Source organism: Panicum virgatum, chromosome 9K, assembly GCF_016808335.1.
Source record: "Panicum virgatum strain AP13 chromosome 9K, P.virgatum_v5, whole genome shotgun sequence".
NCBI lineage: Eukaryota > Viridiplantae > Streptophyta > Magnoliopsida > Poales > Poaceae > Panicum > Panicum virgatum.
Window position 1 is genome coordinate 63,205,849 of NC_053144.1, and position 17,551 is coordinate 63,223,399.

A 17,551-nucleotide genomic window follows, 5' to 3' on the forward strand; every position below is an offset into this window, starting at 1 on the left:
TATAGTAATTGATATTTTTGTTTCTATCGGTCTGGCAGGCACATTTCTCAAGAGCTGAATTACCAATTAGCGATTACGCCACAGACTTGAAATCAGTTCTCGATCAGAGCATACGTATTATACAGGCAATGATTGACGTATGTGCCAATAGTGGATGGCTTTCAAGTGCATTGTCTTGCATGCATCTCTTGCAGATGATCATACAGGTGAATTTCATTGTTCAGATGCTTCTTAATATATATATAAAAGAAGTCCCAAGTTGAATTGCATTGAGTATTTATCTTGAACTAAATCCATTTTACTTGCCAGGGTCTCTGGTTTGAGAGGGACTCGTCACTCTGGATGTTGCCATCCATGAATGATGATATTCTAGGTCATCTCCTGGGTAGAGGAGTCTCAACAGTCTCAGCCTTGCTGGATTTTTCTCGTGAAGAATTGCACAGGCTCCTTCGACCATTTTCTGCATCAGAGTTGTACCAGGTGCTGCTTTTCTCACTTAAATTTGGGAGGTCAAATTATTTTCCTAATCATTTGGATATTAATTGAAAGTAAAGTGGTCCGTAACTGTCCAGTATACGTGAATTAGTTATGGAAATTCAAGCGCAGCAAGCTGATTGTTTGGAAATGTTACACAAAATTGGGCCGCAAATAATATTCAATATTGTATGTGTTGATCTCAGCAGATGGTTATTTTAAATGTCCATAATTTCTACAGATTCTATTTACAACAAAATGTGTCCTGAATGGTGTCCATAATTTGATTATATATTTGAAAGTGAGAAGCTCATTATTAGTATTTTTCCTTGTACTTATAAGTGCAGAGATCATTCTGTTTCTCTCCTGAGTACTGTATTTCATTGTGCAGGATCTGCAACATTTCCCTCATGTTGATGTGAAACTTCAGCTTGAGAATGAACAAGAGCGGTCCAAATCTCCAACTTTAAACATCAGGGTGCAATTGAAAAATTCACGGCGTTCAGCATCAAGAGCACTTGCACCTAGATTTCCCAAGGTCAGTATCTAATAAATTTTCCATGGGATGCAATGATTAAATGTAACATAGAGGGTTCATTGTTTAAGGTATTGTATAAAAAATTGTTACAAGGGAATCGAAATGAATAACATTTAGTCCTTTTGTCCTCATAATTTAGGATACCCATTTCAGAACTGAACAGAAACAAGCCTAGGTGTTTGCAAGAAATAGTAATACCCTATAGGTTTATAATACATGGTGTAGCATGCACCTGGGCAGAAATCCCTTCTGCTGTTAATACCAGGGTGTGGTCTTTCCCCCAGGGCTGAGTTTTTTTTTAATACATGGTGTAGCAGCTTAGTAAGTTGACAGATAAATTGTTTCATGTTATAAACTAGAAATTTTGTGTATGATATGACAAAACTGAATAGACAAATTCATGTGTTTTTTCATATTTGGTAAATTTATTAGTCTACTTCTGAAATTGGTTGCCATTTGTTGTGATCTTCGAAATGGAGACACTGGGAAAGAAATCGATACTGCAACTGGAAAGGAACCTCACAAGTTACCACTGGTTTGACTAGTAAATGTGTCACCTTATGTCCGTTGGCAAACTGGCAATGGGATTGTTTGGGGATATATTTAGGGGTTTTACATGAGTCATCATTTTGCCTTTTTTCTCGGAAAACACAGGAGAGCTGCGCATCATTATATTAAGGAGGGGGTAGGAAACCCCAGGTGATACAGTTTAGGGCATGTACCAACCCAAACAAGGAAAAAAACCCGAAAACTATTACAAAAACACTACAAAGTGGGGCCTGACCAACTAGGGCTAAGAACTAGAACTAGCGCATCATCATTTTGCCTTCAAACTCCAGATCCTGCAAATCCAGGGGTTGGAGCGAACAAACACACCCACTGCCTGAAGCTTGTGGAATAATCCAATGCTTTTGGTGTTAGAACTCACGCAAATTGGAAACACAAACTGATAACTATTACCATAAAAAAACTGATAACTATTCACTGCAGAATCATGATCCTAGAAATCACTAGTTGTCGAGTCGCCCACTAGTAGTCATATTACAGCCTAACTGGATGAGTATTGAATGGGTTAATTGGGGTGACACCTGTTCCACGTATAAATAAATTGAGTTGGAGTAGATATGTTCTAAGAACATCGCTGCCTTCCACACTTCTTGGGACTTACATCTTTTTGTATGATTGCTAATTAATATAGATTTCTTCTGCTTAGCAGTTTTCTATTTGATGTGTTCTGATTAATGTGTGTTGTTGAACTTCGATGGTTGTTTTGCATTGAACCTTTTGATGTTTTCTGTAGGCAAAACAAGAAGCTTGGTGGTTGGTCCTAGGGAATGCTACAAACTCAGAGCTGTATGGTTTAAAAAGAATTAGTTTTGCAGATCGGGTGGTTAATACTCGCATGGAATTGCCACAGATGTTCAATATCCAGGTAAATGAATTTTGCTTGGCTAAGCAATCCTAAGCCAAGTGTGAAGATCTGTTCTCGTTTTGGGTGACTTGATGCTTGTGCTTGAGAAAATTTATTCCACGAGTTACTGCACAGTTAGCTTTGTTATAACAAGCACAATGAATTTGATGACCTTTTCAGCATATTTCATGTCAACACCCAGCCACCAAACTGCCTTATCCATTTGCTCTAGATATGGATCCCATAGTGCAAAATTTTATATGCCTATCCAAGAGAAATGCAGCTGGGGACTCTTGCTGGCTTTCTGCTATGTTGAACCTAAAGGAATATACAAGGAGACCTAATTCTACACCAATACGATTGCATCCCTGAGTCTGCATTAACCATGAACATCATAGACATGCTTTGAATTTCTGAGAGAAAATTTTATCTTTTACTGTTCTCACGAGGGAATTTTCTTTCAGGAGACGAAACTGATTTTGGTGTCAGATTCCTACCAAGGTTTTGACCAGGAGTACTCTCTTGAGCATCTCACCAAGCGTTGAGAACTTCGTTCACGGTTCAGATCTGTTTGGCCCACAATGTTTTTGTATGTTCTCTATGATGGTGGCAGGGTGTTGCCACTCCCAGTTTGTACATGATTTTTTGGAAGCCACTGATGAGTGTCCTGATCGAGAATGCAGCAACTGTTGCTTGTCTTCACCTGGGCTGGACTGTCAATTCTTGTATTTCATTTAAGCTGGATAGATGAAGTTGAAAGGTGAATAGATCCCGCGCCATGAGTCCGCTGAATGTACTGCGAGCAATAATTTCAAATTGGGGCATTTTGTGGTAAAAATAATGAGGGCAAATCACAATTGCACTTGAAACAAAGTAGGAGCAAGAACACACACAAAAAAAAATCTTTTCCAAATTTCCTATCAAACCTCCTGATTATTTTGCCCCTCTGAACCTCACTAAAAAAAGGGAGTAAAATTTAACATTTGAATAAAATTTGTGCTTTTCGGATAGAATTACTGTTCTATCCAATACAACGAAGAGTCACAGAACTTGGTAGACACTGTTTTTGCGCATCTTAGGTATACGAATACAAAACGGTGGTTGTCCAGGACACAAGTTAATCGCAGCTCCACTCAAACCAATTTCAAAGCTAAGTAATGTAGTAATACTGGATTAAGGCAAAGATCTTACTTTTCTCAGTGAGCATAATTTTTTGTCAGCTTCGGCTATTCTATGACAGCCTCCGCATAGACAACTGGAGGCATGAAACACAATACGAAGTAAAATATTACCTCAGGAATATTGGCATAAATTTACAGAACCCGTTAGCGTTTAAACATCACGGGTGCACAAGTTACAAGAATTTCCAAGCACTTTACCCGCCACTTGTTCCATGAATGCTTTCAGCACTACATAAAACTAGTAATTAACTGCTGACTAACAGGGCTGGTCAGTTAGACTGGACACACTAGCCAATTTGCATCCCATCCTAAAGGAACCAAAGAACCCAGAGAGAGGCTCATATTATTATTTCCACTCTAGCCTGCCAACACTCCATCATCATGGATTTCTTAGAAAGATTGACAAATAGTGAAGAAATCCGCTAGATGTGCTAAGCTAGTGAGCATGGACTTCTCTAACAAATTCTGAAGCTAATTACTCGTCATCAGAGAAAAATGATGGGAGATCCACAGTTGTTTCCTTGACTTTCCACAATATACAGGGACCTATACTTGATATATGGGACAACAACAGCCAGCACTGAGTTGATCGGCTGGAACACGTCCCTTGGCCTCTTCGTGGTATTCTTCTGTTCGGCCATGCTTTGCATGGGATAAGGAGCACTGGGATTCACAGGGCACCCAAGATCATCTGAGCGGCTAGAAAACAATGGAAGATCATTCCACTAGAGTGACAAACAGTACACCCCTTCAGGAAGATTTCCGGGAACTGCAAACGACATGACATGTCTTTCAGGAAAAATTCTACGAGGAGTCATTTCTGAAGCTGATGACCCCTCGACTGCTGCTGCATGGTTCCGGCCATGAAATCTTCCCAAACGATTTACAATAGAAATTCTCTCCAAATCTTGGCACTCCAGTTGCACATCTAGCATCGAAGCCCTCTTGTTCAAGCTGCAACAAGAGCAAACTGCGTTGATAAAAGAAACTTGAACTAAATGGATGTATCAACATGAAACTAATTTAGGAGTTCTCCGAGGGATACAAAGTGCAATAGTTATCCCAAGAGCAGTGGGAACTGGCTTCAAGTGCTCAACTGAAATACATATCAAGAAATGCCAACCAAGATGCTAAAGTCTATGCAACTTACATCTGCATGAAAAATTAATTTGATTACCTAGTCAACTGTAAAAACCTTTCAAGCTGCTACTATATTGCCATTAAGCTTCAGTTTGGGCGCTAAAGTAACATGGAAATTCTGTGGGAAAGTTGAAGTTTTAGTATATGTAGTTATTAGTATAATTTGTCTGTTCGGTTTTGCCTTTTGATTTACTATTTGCCACAATTTTCTCATTTGAATTCAAATGTTATTAACAGAGCCGAAAGCACATCCAGCATAAATGATTTGGTGCCAAAACCGAAAGTGTCCTTCGAAATTTCAATATAAATAAATGGTGTTTCAACTCTTCAAGGTCTCAATCCAAGGCTGCCATTTGAAGCAGTCTATGGGATGTTATAACAGGCTTCTTAAACATGAATGCGTCGAAGCAGTCATGTTGAGGAAAGTAACAAGAATCATATGCCACAGAGAACCATGACAGCTATTAGCCATCTCGTACCTTATAAAGTCATTTTCCATCTTCCGGATTTTTCCAACAAAGACTTCCACGGCCTTTGACACTTTGGCTTCTATTTTCTTGGCACTCGTTGTTTGTTCAGATGGGCTAGTCCATGATAGAGTAAAATTAGAAAAATGAACAGTAGAATAATAAGATGGTCCAAATAAGCTCCACCTTCATGCTTGTAAGGGAATAAGCAAAAGTGCATAACAATAAGCATTCATTCTTACTTATTTTCATCGTCCACAGGAGAGCAAGAGTTATATGATGATGATGATGCCATGCTGCATGCATCCCTTAGTGTCAACATTGATAGAGTGTATGTCGCACTTTCGTAGGCGGATACAGCTTGTGCTCTGAGAATGGCTGATGGTATAGCAGGGAGAAGTTGCTGAATCAACTGGGTTGTCAAAACTAGCCTCTTCCGTGGTAAATAATTAAGGGGGGCATCCTCTAGAGTTTCTGCCTCATCCTGTTCAAGAAATTAGTTCAGCATCAAGATTAATCTCTTTCAATCAATATGCACAAGAACTGACAAACAGTAAAGCTGCACTAACCTTCTCGATTAACCTATTAGCTGCCCAAGCCCAATCCAACTCATATGTGCTGTGGTAAAGGTTTTCATGTTTGTAAGCAACATAAGTATAAATGAAAAAAAAAATCAAGGAACAAAGACAAGAACTAGTGATAACACTAGTGACTTAAACACGGAATAAATCAAAATGGAACCTGCAGCACAGCAAGGTAGAATGTTTACCCGATGCTCCTCAATTTTTGTGGGCTCTCGATTATTTTATGCCAAGAAACAAGCATGGACTCCATAGCTTTACGCTTCTTAGGCCTTCTCATCCTTGAAGATACTTTTACATTGGAAGGAACCAAAGCATCCATTTTTGATGATGGGAGATGATGCACAGGCCTAACAGATTGGCCAGATTCAACTCTATTTTCAGCAGAGTTATTATTATCATTATTCCAGGAAGCTTTTTGAAAATTATATGGCAAAGCTGTGGTCTTCTGCACGTTGAGCATTGCGACACTCTGACCATTTCTGTAGTTCCCGTAATGCCCAAACCACGAAGGTGCCATTTGAGGGTTTATCCTTGGTCTCTCACTTCTTTCAACAGAATTTGATGTTGTACTTGTGCCAATGGGCTGTACCTGACTTTGATTATCATTCTGTGCAGTAACCGAACCATGAGATGGATGCTCTCCAGAAGGAAGCTGAGAAGGAACATTAGGATTCCTCTCCTCACTTCTTGAAGCAAAACTCAGCATTTTCATGTCTGAAGGGAATGACCCCGGGAGGCCAGGGCTTCCAATGTTATCCGCAGACGATTTGGTTGAGTTATTGGCTACATGAGCAAACCTTTGGCCAGACTTCCAGTCAATCTGCGAAGCATCAGAACCAACATCAGGTCTTATAGTCTTTCCAGTAGAACTGCCTGGATCAATATCAGTATGCCTCAAGGCTTGCATTTGATGCAGAAGAGAGTAATTTTGCTGCTGAATGTTTGAAGGTGCTGGGCTTCCATGTAACACAATGCCACCACTATTATTAGCACTATTGTAGGAAGCATTCATGGCCTGAAAATTAGCTCCTGGGTTCTCCCCGTGTTTACCACTCATGATGCCTTGCTGACGCAACTGTGCGAAGGATGAAACAGGATTGACACAATTTCCATCAGAAGAAGGCTTCTGCAAAGATTCATTCCCTCCGGATAGAGTAGCTCCAGTTGACTCAAAGTTTGCCTTCTGAGAAGCTGCTAACCCTGCATCACTGTCAACAGCTTGCTTTGAATCTTGATTCTGCGAGTTCGCAGAAGTTGTCACAATATCTGACGGAGTTCCTGCTTTTTGCCCTTGATCATCTGTCCTCTGAGAGCTCCATAAGTTGGAAGCTGTAGCATTATTTGGAAACATCATAGACTGGAGGATATTGGGTGTAATCTTGTTAGCTTGCATACCAGCTAGACGCTGTGCTGATATGTTTGTCCATACATTCTTGAACACGGTTGCAGAGCTACCTTGCTGAGGCTGCTGTAGCATGGGTGCAGGACCAGATCTATCATCTGTCGCAGGATACTGCTGGCCTGAACTTAACTGGGGAAAACGCCCGATTGACTGCCCAGTGTTTTCTGTTTCTGAATTGTGAAATGGTGAAGATTGGGAGTTTGTATGTGGAGACGTCAAAGACTGGCTAGGGGTGGAAGGTAGCTGTGAACGGTCATCCTCCTGTGCTGAGTGGTCAGGTTGCTTGGCATCAACATTAGTCTGACTAGACCATAAATTACCCGAATTTGATTGCCGTTGGGATGGTGGTGCCAATCTCAACCCAAATCCTTGCAAAGAAGGATGGTTCGGTTGTTGCTGGGCAGAAACAACGCCAAGAGAATTGTTGGGCACTTCAGCGACCGCATTGCTGTTTCTTGAGTTGTCCACCTTATGAAGAAGCTGAAGCATATGTTGACTACAGAAAATCATATTGATCAGGCTCCTCATGAATAATTTCAAGCATGCTATGGCAATATAGAGAAGAATGCTGAAAGGACTAGTTATTCCTAGAAAAAACTATAGAAAAACAGATAGCTACTAAACACTGCAAAACCTCCCAGTGGAATACAAATTACAAATATCTCACGTACATCCACAAAGATTATGGGCTGCTGGTTAATACGCGACAGTGTCGCAGACATTTCAGTTAACATTTCTAGTACTAATGGGTGTCCAAATAGCCTATTAACACAAGTCGGTTCATCATGATAACTAGAATTAAATGCAGCTGTGCAGTAAATGAAGCAGGAACTGAGACCTCGCATTTGGGATATTAAAAATTTTATTAAGGGATGACATAGTTCAAATCGTTAAATGAAGTACCTGTTTTGAACAGCTCTGTTCTGAGACAGACCCATGTCAGTTCCTCCAAAATGTAATGCATTGGAGCTGTTAGGGAGACCATGTCGAGATTGAAGTTGCTCTTGTGCCATCATCATTTTCTAGAAACAAGACAATTGCCTCATGAATAAGAACATTACAAGCTTGGGTAACGAAACAGAAGAGAATGAACAAAAATACCAGCCATATCCATCATGGAGATGAAATAAGACGACGTACCTCACTTGCTGAAGGCATATTATTGGAGACATGGGAGTTTGTGCCAAAATGATGCTGCATATTATTTCGCATCTGATGTGACTGAGGTGGAAACAGATTATTTGACATTGGATTGCCTGGAGAAGGGCCAATGTTCATTCCAGAGGTCCCCATAGCACGGTTCTGCAACATGTAAGATGCCATTGCTTGCTGACTGGACTGACTTACATTTTCAGATTCCTTCCCAGAAAAGACAGAATGCCTCCTGGGAGCAGAATCGCTTGTTATGTGTTGTCCATGGTTTAAAACGTGTGCTTGCCTTTCATTTGGGGTTGCATTTAGATATTCCTGGTTGAAATCGCCTGTTCTTTGGTCTGCACTTTTTCCTGGTGACTCGGAGGTCTCTGCAACCCTATGTCCCATATTGCGGTTCATTCCAACTTGCTCACCACTCCGGCCAGTGAGCATCTGATAATGATCCTGAGTCATCATTGGAATATTTGAGCCCATCATTCTAATATTTTTACCATCTGAAGTTTCATTTGGTATTTGTGCAGTGCTTATATCAGACTTCCTCTGCTGAAGTCTCTGGACTGAATTTGCATTGCCTCCAGTTGATTTCCAAGAGTTATCATTGCTACTAAAGACATTTTGGGTACTGCTCATGTCTTGTCCAAGTGCATTGTTGGCTTTCCAGTCATTTTGGTTGTTACTTGACTCTCTGTTGATGTTGTGATCAGCTGTATTTTGTTGTGACATCCAAAATCCATGTGCACCAGGTGGTGTAGCATGTGCACCAGTAGACTGAAGACTATTTCTTAGCAGTTCAGATTTTTGATGCGCCCAAATTCCATTTGCTAGGTGCGCCTGTTCTTGTCTACCATCAGATTGAGTTTGTTTTAAGCTCTGCTGAAAGTACCCATTGTTGACTTCTGAAGCTGATTGGTGATTGTTAACAGAAGCACTAGGAGATTCATGAGGCATGTGGTCCCTTCGCTCGTAGGGAGTTCTCATGGCATGCTGAAAATTGGTAAGATTTGGGTTATTCATTGTTCCGTCAGCATAGCTGGATGGTGGAGTGCGTGCATTTTCTATGTTTGTTCCACTTAATCCAGCAAGCTTATTCTCACCACGGCCTGACAATGAATTGTTGGCCATTATTTGCTCAGCTTTATGGAAACTCAAGCCACTCCACTCTTCTTTGGGACTATTTTCACTGGTTGTAGACTGCAGAGCTTCCTGCATAAGGGCACTCCAGCTACCACTCTGTAGAGATGAGAAAGCACCACCATAGTTATCATTGTCCAAAGAATTACCATTATCATTGTCACCCCTCAACAAAGCTCCCCAGTTGCTATCCTCATCGTTCCCAAATAAGATTTTCTCCTCAGTAGGGTCAAGGCTAGCCCTACCACTTGCTTGCCCAACCTGCATTGCTGATTTCTCTTGCACACCCACTTGAAGCTCAACTTGGTTTGGGCTACTATGAAAATCTTGAGTTTGAAAACCATGTTGTAGATGATTCATTGCAACCGGACTGCCTGCCTTGATATTATCACTTTGACTTTGCATTGGATTGTTACTTAAGAAACCCCCTTTTCCACGAAAATTCTGCATCAAACTGGAGGCACCTTGCAGATGAAGACCATGCTCATTCATTGAAGAGTTGAATGGCCTAGATGTCTTTTCAGACTGATCTGGACCTACCCTTGCCATTGCACTCTGAGAATCAGCAGGAATCCCTAAAAACTGGGAATACTGGTTTCCAGACCCCCTGCTGCTGGTAGCATGCATTGGATAAAAAGATTGGTCCACTTGGTGGGTAGCTAATCCCACTGGCCTCATGGATTGATTCTGAGCATTCGCAAACATTGAACCATTAATGAAATTGCCCACACCAGGAGCACCAACAATCTGATCCCAATTTGTGCTACCATTATTCAACATTTGAGAGTTGCTTGTCAAACTTGGGTCACCAGTAGTAAAATTATGTGGCCATGCAGAATTCATGGACTCATTGTTGGTCATTTCATTTGACATTGTCGACAATTGATCAGCAGGCAGTGGTTTTGCAGGGGCATGAAACTGTCCAAAAGAGGGCTGCATCCTAGCCCCATGATCAGACTGCTGTATTTGTTGTTGCCTCTGAAACTCCTGCAATTGCTTGTACATCATCTGTTGTTGCCACATCTGAAAATCATTATCACCCGCATGCTGAGTAGGGTGAAACTGTGACATTCCTGTAGTGTCCCTACAAGGGTCTAATGCCCGTGAAAGAGTGGCCTGTTTGCAGTGGATAGATCCCAAACTTTCATATCATATAGAGCTATGAGCAACTTTGAATCCCGTTGCTTCTATGCTGAGGAAGATAGACCCACAACTACACTGCCCAGAAGTACACCCTGGGCTGGTAAAAGTATAAACTCAAGCTGCACGTGATCTGAAGTGGTGTTGGTCCTTTATTCCTCCAGAGACTGCAAATGTTGAAGAATCATTGCATCAATCGGTATTTTACATGTAACAAAAAACATATTCTGGTTTACATAAATTCAACTTAATTTAAGATAACTCCACAAGAGATAAGATAAAATGCTATAGCTTAAAGATAAACTATTCAAGTTCCCAATCCTAAATCAACAGCAAAGTGGATCTTCTCTCGCATAAAACTTAGAAGCACAGCCGATAGAGATAATTGCTTCAATGCAGGTGCACACAAAAAGCACACACAGATCAGATGCGAACGTTCATGAAGATGTGCAGTGGTGCAACTCCAGTTGAATAGAATATGTAGTGGTACAGCTCCAGTTGGAACAACGACATTATGATTTGAATATTTAAAAGATGTTTAAATGATGTTGTCAATTAAGCTAATGGCAAGTGAAGGAATTTGGCTCATACTCCTGTAGTAAGCAACTCAGGAGCAAGTGCTTGAGTATCCTAGAGCTCCTCATCAAGACTGATGATCATACTTCAGGAACAGGGATGAAGAATTGATATGAAAAGAGCACAATAAATCTAGCATGTTCATGATTAACATAGATAAAAGGCATCCCTGACATGCCATAACACTAGAAACTGAATTAGCAACCAAATGCCAAACAAAACTACCCATATGACCAACCCGAGAATGGAAAACCCTTGCAGCATGACAGCTACATCCGAGGGTTCACAAAACGAAACTACAGACCACAATAACCTCGTTGGACTACACTTGACCCCCATTACCCTTTGTGCACAAAATTAAGTATATAAAAGAGAAAGTGTAGTTAGAAATGTCAAAATAGCAGACAAAAATCACTCCATACACTTGCGAAGGCCAAAGATCCAGCTTTTTTGGTCCATAAACACGGGATGCAGCTGGCTAAAGCTTTGAAGACGAAGAAGAAAGAACAAGGAAGCAGATTGAACGCTGCCACGTCCACAAGACGAAACATTGAGTGCTCAAAGTTCAAAGGAGTCGTGGAAAAAAGAGGTCCGTGGAAAAAAAATAGGGGAAAACAGGAGCAAAAGCGTGCCGCATCTACAGAGGCATCCCTAAATCCCCACGCTTCCTCCCCACTGGGAGGCGACCAAATCCCGGCGCACGCAGCAAGGAGCAGCTCAAGCTAAGCAAACTTCAACGCTCCATGAGACACCTCTGGCCAGAACTCCAGCTCGGGGGCCTGAACCCCAAGCTTGAATCCACCAAACCCCAGTCCGTCCCGCACAAATTACCCACTAGAACCTAAAATTTAGTGTCCGGTCAAGCACCTGCGACCAAAACACCGGGAGATCGAGCAGCACTGAGCTCCCAATTTCCCCACCCACACAGATCCCCCAGTCAAAAAGCCCAAAGCATTCTCCCCCTAAAAAAATCCCCAAAGCCGATCACAGCACGAGCCCTCCGTGGGAGCCCCCGCCCGCCCGATTCGCCCCCTGCAATCGCGCAAACGGGGAGGGACCCCGCGAATTCCGGCCCGATTCGGGCGAGACCTACCTCGATCAGCGGCCTCGGCGCGACGGCGTCTGGATCGGGATCGGCGGCGCGGCGCGGCCCCGGCGCTCCCGCGTCCTCCCGGGGCGGTGCGGAAGCTAGGGTTAGGGTTTCCCGCGGCGGAATGGCGAGGGTCTCGAGCTCCGGAACGCGAGCGAGCGCGCAGCCGAGCGAGAGGAGAGAGAGCGCTACGGAGCTGTAGCTCGGGGAGGTGGGGGTGCAAGATAAAGCGTGGCGTACTGGCCCTGCGAAGGTTTCAACGAAGGCGCCTCCGGCCCGGTTCGGCCTGGACCGGGGCGGGTGATCCCGGCCGTTGGTTTGCGCTCGGCGGGGGCGTAGGCGGCCGGGGCCCTGTTTGGTTTATGTGTACTACTACTAGCACACATTTCCCGAGAAAAGAATCTTCAATGCATGGAGTACTAAACGAAGTTTATTTGCAAAACCTTTTCACGTATGGGTGTAAATTTTCACGATGAATCTAATGATAGTAATTAATCGATGATTGGCTACAGTGATGCTACAGTAACCATCCTCGAATCGTGCGGTCAAATGCCTCATTAGATTCGTCTCGCGAAGTAGAACACGGCTGTGGAGTTAGTTTTGTAAATTACCTTTATTTAGCACCCTTAATTATTGGTCAAAATTTTTGTGCTACTTGTGCTAACCTAAACCAAACAGGGCCCAGATCGGGAGGGCGGGGGTGACGGCGGGGGCTGACGGCGTTAGGGGAGGAAAGGGACGGGAGGATGGGGGGTGGTGGGGGCAGGAAAGAGAGGAGTGGGAGCCATCGGGATGCGAGCCGGCGGGTAAAGTGGTGAGTAAATGGGTGGAGGGATTACTTTTGAAAGAGGGAGGTTGTTTGATGATGCGTGTAAAATATTAAATTTTAGGGGTGTTTGATTTTCTAAGGTTTATTATAAGCTTTTTCACATTGAATATTTTGATGCTAATTATAAAAGACTAGACATAAACTAATTATAAAACTAACTGCACAACCCCAGGGTTTATTCACGAGACGAGTCTATGAAGCTTAATTAATCCATGATTAGTATATGTTTATTGCAGCACCGTTATGAACTAATTAGATTTAATAGATTCGTCTCGCGAAAAATCCTAGGGGTTATGGAATTTATTATATTTAGTACTTCTAATTAACATCAAAATATCTGATGTGACGGGTTTAAAATAAATAAATCCTAGGGTAAGCAAATATTTCATCTTGCTATATACAAAGATTTGATAGTTATATTCCTTGGTAAAACAAACATTTCATGTTCATGGCAGGATGGCCTCTATTGTGTGTGTGTTTCACCATAAAACTGTATTAGTAAACGTCAAGAAAATGTAGCCGAAGGGAGTATCTTTTAAGACAAAATCTTTTATACTAAAAATGGATATATAATGAATTACATAGTTTGAAGTCCTGAGATAACTTTGCTAATATTGAGTTATCTTTATTTGAAATAGCGTACCCTTAGCTTAATGTTTAGTCAAATTTTGTATTGTAGGCCATGCCAAAATTATGTGACAATATGGAGTTAGTTATGTTGATATATTCATGGGATTAGCCCATTTCTTAATGTTCTTCCCCCTTTGTAGAGTTCTTGGAGCTTTCCCAATAAGCCTACTTGGGTAAGGAGGTGCAAGAACAAATCAACTCATTGAAAAGAACACGAATCATGTATCCATTTACTCTATGTTTTATTATCAGTGTCCTATTCACTAAGTTTATTATGATGGCAATTGAACGTGACTTTTGAGTCTTGATGAATTTTAGGGGGTAGTGGATGTCAAGCGGTTAGTTTACCTTGCATTACATCAAGTAATATATACTAAAAACAAGTTGTTCTAGGATTAAAAATTTGTCTAAAAAGTAAGTATTTAGAAAGTGCATGTGCATGCAAGAATCAATTAGTGCCAACTTTTAGTAGTAAATAGGGGTAAATATGGTCATTTTACTTTTTTGTTAGTTTGTCCTAGAATTCCTAGAATAGATCCTTTATCAATCAACAAAACATGTAAGCAAACCTTTAGCGGAAACAAGAGATGACCTTGTTTGGCTTCTGAACTAGTAAAATAGCTTAAAATAAAAATATGGTATTAAATGTGAAAAACTATATCAAGGATAGCTAGCACTGAAAGTTTTATCGATCCAAAAAAATGCACACATATATATATTGATGTCTATTGCTGGTAGTTACACAACGAATAGAGCACATGAAGCATCTTTATTTTCTCTTGAAAACTAAGAGTACATCATATGTCATTATTTGTTTAGCTAATATAACATAGGATCTAAGTTTTTTTCTTAGTATATCAGGAGCTAGTAGAGCAAAACCCACAAGTAGGCTCCTTCCATATATTGTAAGGCCAGTATTAGTGGAGTTTCATGGGTATTTTATTTTGCTTATGTGTCAGGATATTTATAAGAACAAAGAAGAGAGAGTTTCATAGGATGTGAGAAAAGTTTCATCCCCATGACACTCATCCAGCTCGGTTATCTATTTTTTGCTCCAAGTAACTGTGCAATGAAACAATGGATTGAGGCTGAACTAACACAAGTGGTAGGTGAGCTTTCTTCAACCTCCGAGTGACTTGCTGTCGCTAAACCGTTAAACCCTTTGTTCACATCCGAGCATATATATAGCTAGTACACTCCAGATAATTCAAAGGTCAAAACCACCAAGCATCCTTTCTTATCCAAAGTGAAAAGGTGAAGACAAAAGGGTTGCCTTTGACCTCATGATAGATACACTCACACTTGACACTCCCTACTAGAAGCGGCAGAAGCCGTATGCAATCTGTTAAAGAAGAAGCAGCCAATGGGAGAGGAGAGTTATTATCATACACATCCTCTCTGCTGTTCACGGTGGGTAGTGGCCCCCTGCTAAAGTACAACGCTTTTCCCATCTCGTCATCAAATATCTTGCTACCCACACGCACGTCCACATGACCTTGGGACTTGGGATGGATCGCCTAGGCCTGTGCTGGCCTGGCCTGCACACTTGGAACATTCCCCTTGTGCGCCTGTCAGTTACTAACAGTTGGTGATGGCAGTGCCGGCAGTACTAGGCCACTGCTACAAGACAGGCATGCCTCCGCCGGTGCAGGACATGGCAGGGCCCGTTGCACCCTTCCTTCCATCCCTGCTCACCCTGCAAGCTTAATTGCACGCGCTCGCTGTCACTGCTGCCCGTCCGGCGCCCAAACAAAAGCTGCGGCTGCACGGGACAAAAAAACCGTGCACACGCATCGCTGCGCACCGCGCCGGCTGGCGGCTAGGCGTCTGCACACGCGCTGCCGGTCAGCGGCTCGTTCCGCGCCCCATGGCCGACCGCGCGCGCCACGCCCTGCCAGCGGCGCGCGCGTGCGTCACATGCCGCTGCGCGGTGCCCCATGACCGAAGCTCAGCTCCAAGATTCTAGGGCAAAGCGACACCTGCCAACGCCACGCTAGCTGCTGCTGCTGCCTTTTTCCCCCGCGGAAAAACAAGACTAGTTCACCCACACGTTCGCATGTGTAGTGAGTGAGCGAGCGTGTGGACGATGACGCCCTTTATTTCCAATCTCCTTTTTCAAATTGCTGTGCTTGGAGCATTAAAAATGCTGACTTGGGAAGGAGCTTAGAAGGAGTAGTTGCAAAGTGGGTCGCTGATTGATAGGCTTGTCACATCGCCACCACCATTCCCCTCCCTTTTTGTACTTTGCGCGAGTGATGAGAGGATCTAATCTAGGAGAGTATCCATCCACTCATTCATTCCCAGCCTTTCATTGGCGCCAGTGGCGGAGCTACCTTAGCTCGTTGGGGTCCGGTGACCTCGACAAATTTTGTCAAATCCCATGTACACCACTATTGTTCTGTGTATTTGACCCGTTGCCACAATGGAGCCGACCCCGATGGCGTGCTCGGCTGGCTTCGCCCCTGATTGGCGCGAAGCACGCCCGGGCAGGCCTCGATCTCAAGTTGCCTCCACAACTAAAACCGCCTCTGAGGTTGACTCGAGCCGATGGAGCTGCCCTTTTCGAGAACCCAAAAAGGCCTGCCTCTGATTTGGACACCAGCGGGGACACCAACGCGCGCACGACGGCACGAGCACACGCCCACACCCCTGGCGTCGTCGTACGAGCGAGCACGAGACCTTTCCAGTTTTAAAGCAGGCAACCGTCACAATTAACAAAGGGATCCTCGCGTGCTTCGATGTGGCCACCAGTTTGCCGGCTGGGGATCTGGGCGCCGACCCTGACGCCGACACGCCGACGTGGTGTGGTGGTGCCGGGCTGCCTGCCGGCCTGCCTTGCTCCCGTGGCGTCGGCAGATCACCTGGTTGTTGCTGATGTCGCCGTTGTTTTCTTCGAAAAGAACATTGAAAAGGGCCAAGTGGAGGAAGGATCATTCCGTTCGGGTATTGATTACTGGTGGTACGGGTGCGATTGACCGGCTCGTGATGGGTGCGTGCGTGCGTCTGCCTGTCTGCCTGCCCGTGCGTCGTCGGCTGCCGCAGGTCGCCGCGTCCCTCGGCATCAGCATCATCCTCGTTTCTCTCTCTACTCTCTATCCCCCAGGGGTCACGGAATGTCTGGATGGATGCGTGTGGTCAGTGTCGCCAGGGTGGTTTTGGTCACACTCACGTATTTGTTTGTAGCAGCAGCGTCTCTCTCTGTCTCTGTGTCTCGCAGGTCTCCGAGAGTCAGTCAGACAGACAGATCAGGTAGAGAGAGAAAACTAGTCGATCAGTGCTGTGCTGTGCTGGCCCTGGCCTGACCCCGACCGGTTCAGAATCGGGGTTCCTTTTTTCTTTTTTAATGAAAGGCACAAGAGTCTGAGGAGGATCAGTGGCACTGCCTGATTCCTGTGAGAAATTCAAGGGAGCACATGTTTGACCAGTGTCCTGCGAATGAGAATATTGTACTGACGCAATCCTAGGTTGATCTGAATTTTTATAAAGGGAAAGGGAACAGGGAAGCATCTGGTCCACACCCCCTGGGCCATCTTTTTACTCCAATTCGTAGGAATCATCATCGCTTTGTGAATCTTCCAAGTTCCAATCATTGGAAACGGATAGAGGACATGGCATGCTTCATGCTTGGGTCCCCTAGTGCTAGTGGAATCGAGGTTCTCCGGCATCAAGCGCTCGCTTGGAATTTGAGGCAGCAGCGGAGGCGTTGGCTCCTCTGACCAGCTCTTGACACCCAAACGGCCGCACCCTCAGGCTCAAACTGAGACTGAGGCAGGTTCAGAAATGGACAGAGGCAGAGGGCACGG

The 17,551-nt window shown here is 43.5% G+C and overlaps 2 protein-coding genes across 3 annotated transcripts in view; one reads left to right on the plus strand and one right to left on the minus strand.

Moving 5' to 3' along the window:
• Positions 1 to 3,215, plus strand: part of LOC120646875 (DExH-box ATP-dependent RNA helicase DExH14-like) — a 28,656-nt gene extending 25,441 nt beyond the window's left edge. For both annotated transcript variants that reach the window (XM_039923384.1, XM_039923385.1), the window contains 5 exons: positions 39 to 206; positions 310 to 480; positions 866 to 1,012; positions 2,313 to 2,444; positions 2,888 to 3,215. In XM_039923384.1, coding sequence (XP_039779318.1) covers positions 39 to 206; positions 310 to 480; positions 866 to 1,012; positions 2,313 to 2,444; positions 2,888 to 2,968 — 699 coding nt within the window. In that variant the 3' untranslated portion in view covers positions 2,969 to 3,215. The remainder of the gene's footprint in view (positions 1 to 38; positions 207 to 309; positions 481 to 865; positions 1,013 to 2,312; positions 2,445 to 2,887) is intronic.
• A 501-nt stretch (positions 3,216 to 3,716) lies between these two features.
• LOC120646876 (uncharacterized protein DDB_G0283357-like) lies at positions 3,717 to 12,523 on the minus strand. The gene is made up of 8 exons (XM_039923386.1): positions 12,293 to 12,523; positions 8,338 to 10,790; positions 8,101 to 8,219; positions 5,981 to 7,693; positions 5,781 to 5,829; positions 5,454 to 5,695; positions 5,224 to 5,328; positions 3,717 to 4,558 (listed from the first exon to the last, which is right to left on the minus strand). Exons 2-8 carry the CDS (start codon positions 10,552 to 10,554, stop codon positions 4,330 to 4,332), a joined length of 4,674 nt encoding a protein of 1,557 aa, XP_039779320.1. The 5' UTR covers positions 10,555 to 10,790; positions 12,293 to 12,523; the 3' UTR covers positions 3,717 to 4,329.
• Between the last annotated feature and the right edge of the window lie 5,028 nt (positions 12,524 to 17,551).

What these genes read in the sequence shown, in the direction of transcription:
- LOC120646876 (XM_039923386.1), bottom strand. Translation starts at nt 10,554, where the DNA reads ATGTCACAGTTTCACCCTACTCAGCATGCGGGTGATAATGATTTTCAG. An exon ending in CAAAAATTGAGGAGCATCGG is followed by an intron (nt 5,830 to 5,980) that starts GTAAACATTCTA and finishes CCTTTACCACAG; the next exon opens with CACATATGAGTTGGATTGGG. An exon ending in CTAATAGGTTAATCGAGAAG is followed by an intron (nt 5,696 to 5,780) that starts GTTAGTGCAGCT and finishes TTTCTTGAACAG; the next exon opens with GATGAGGCAGAAACTCTAGA.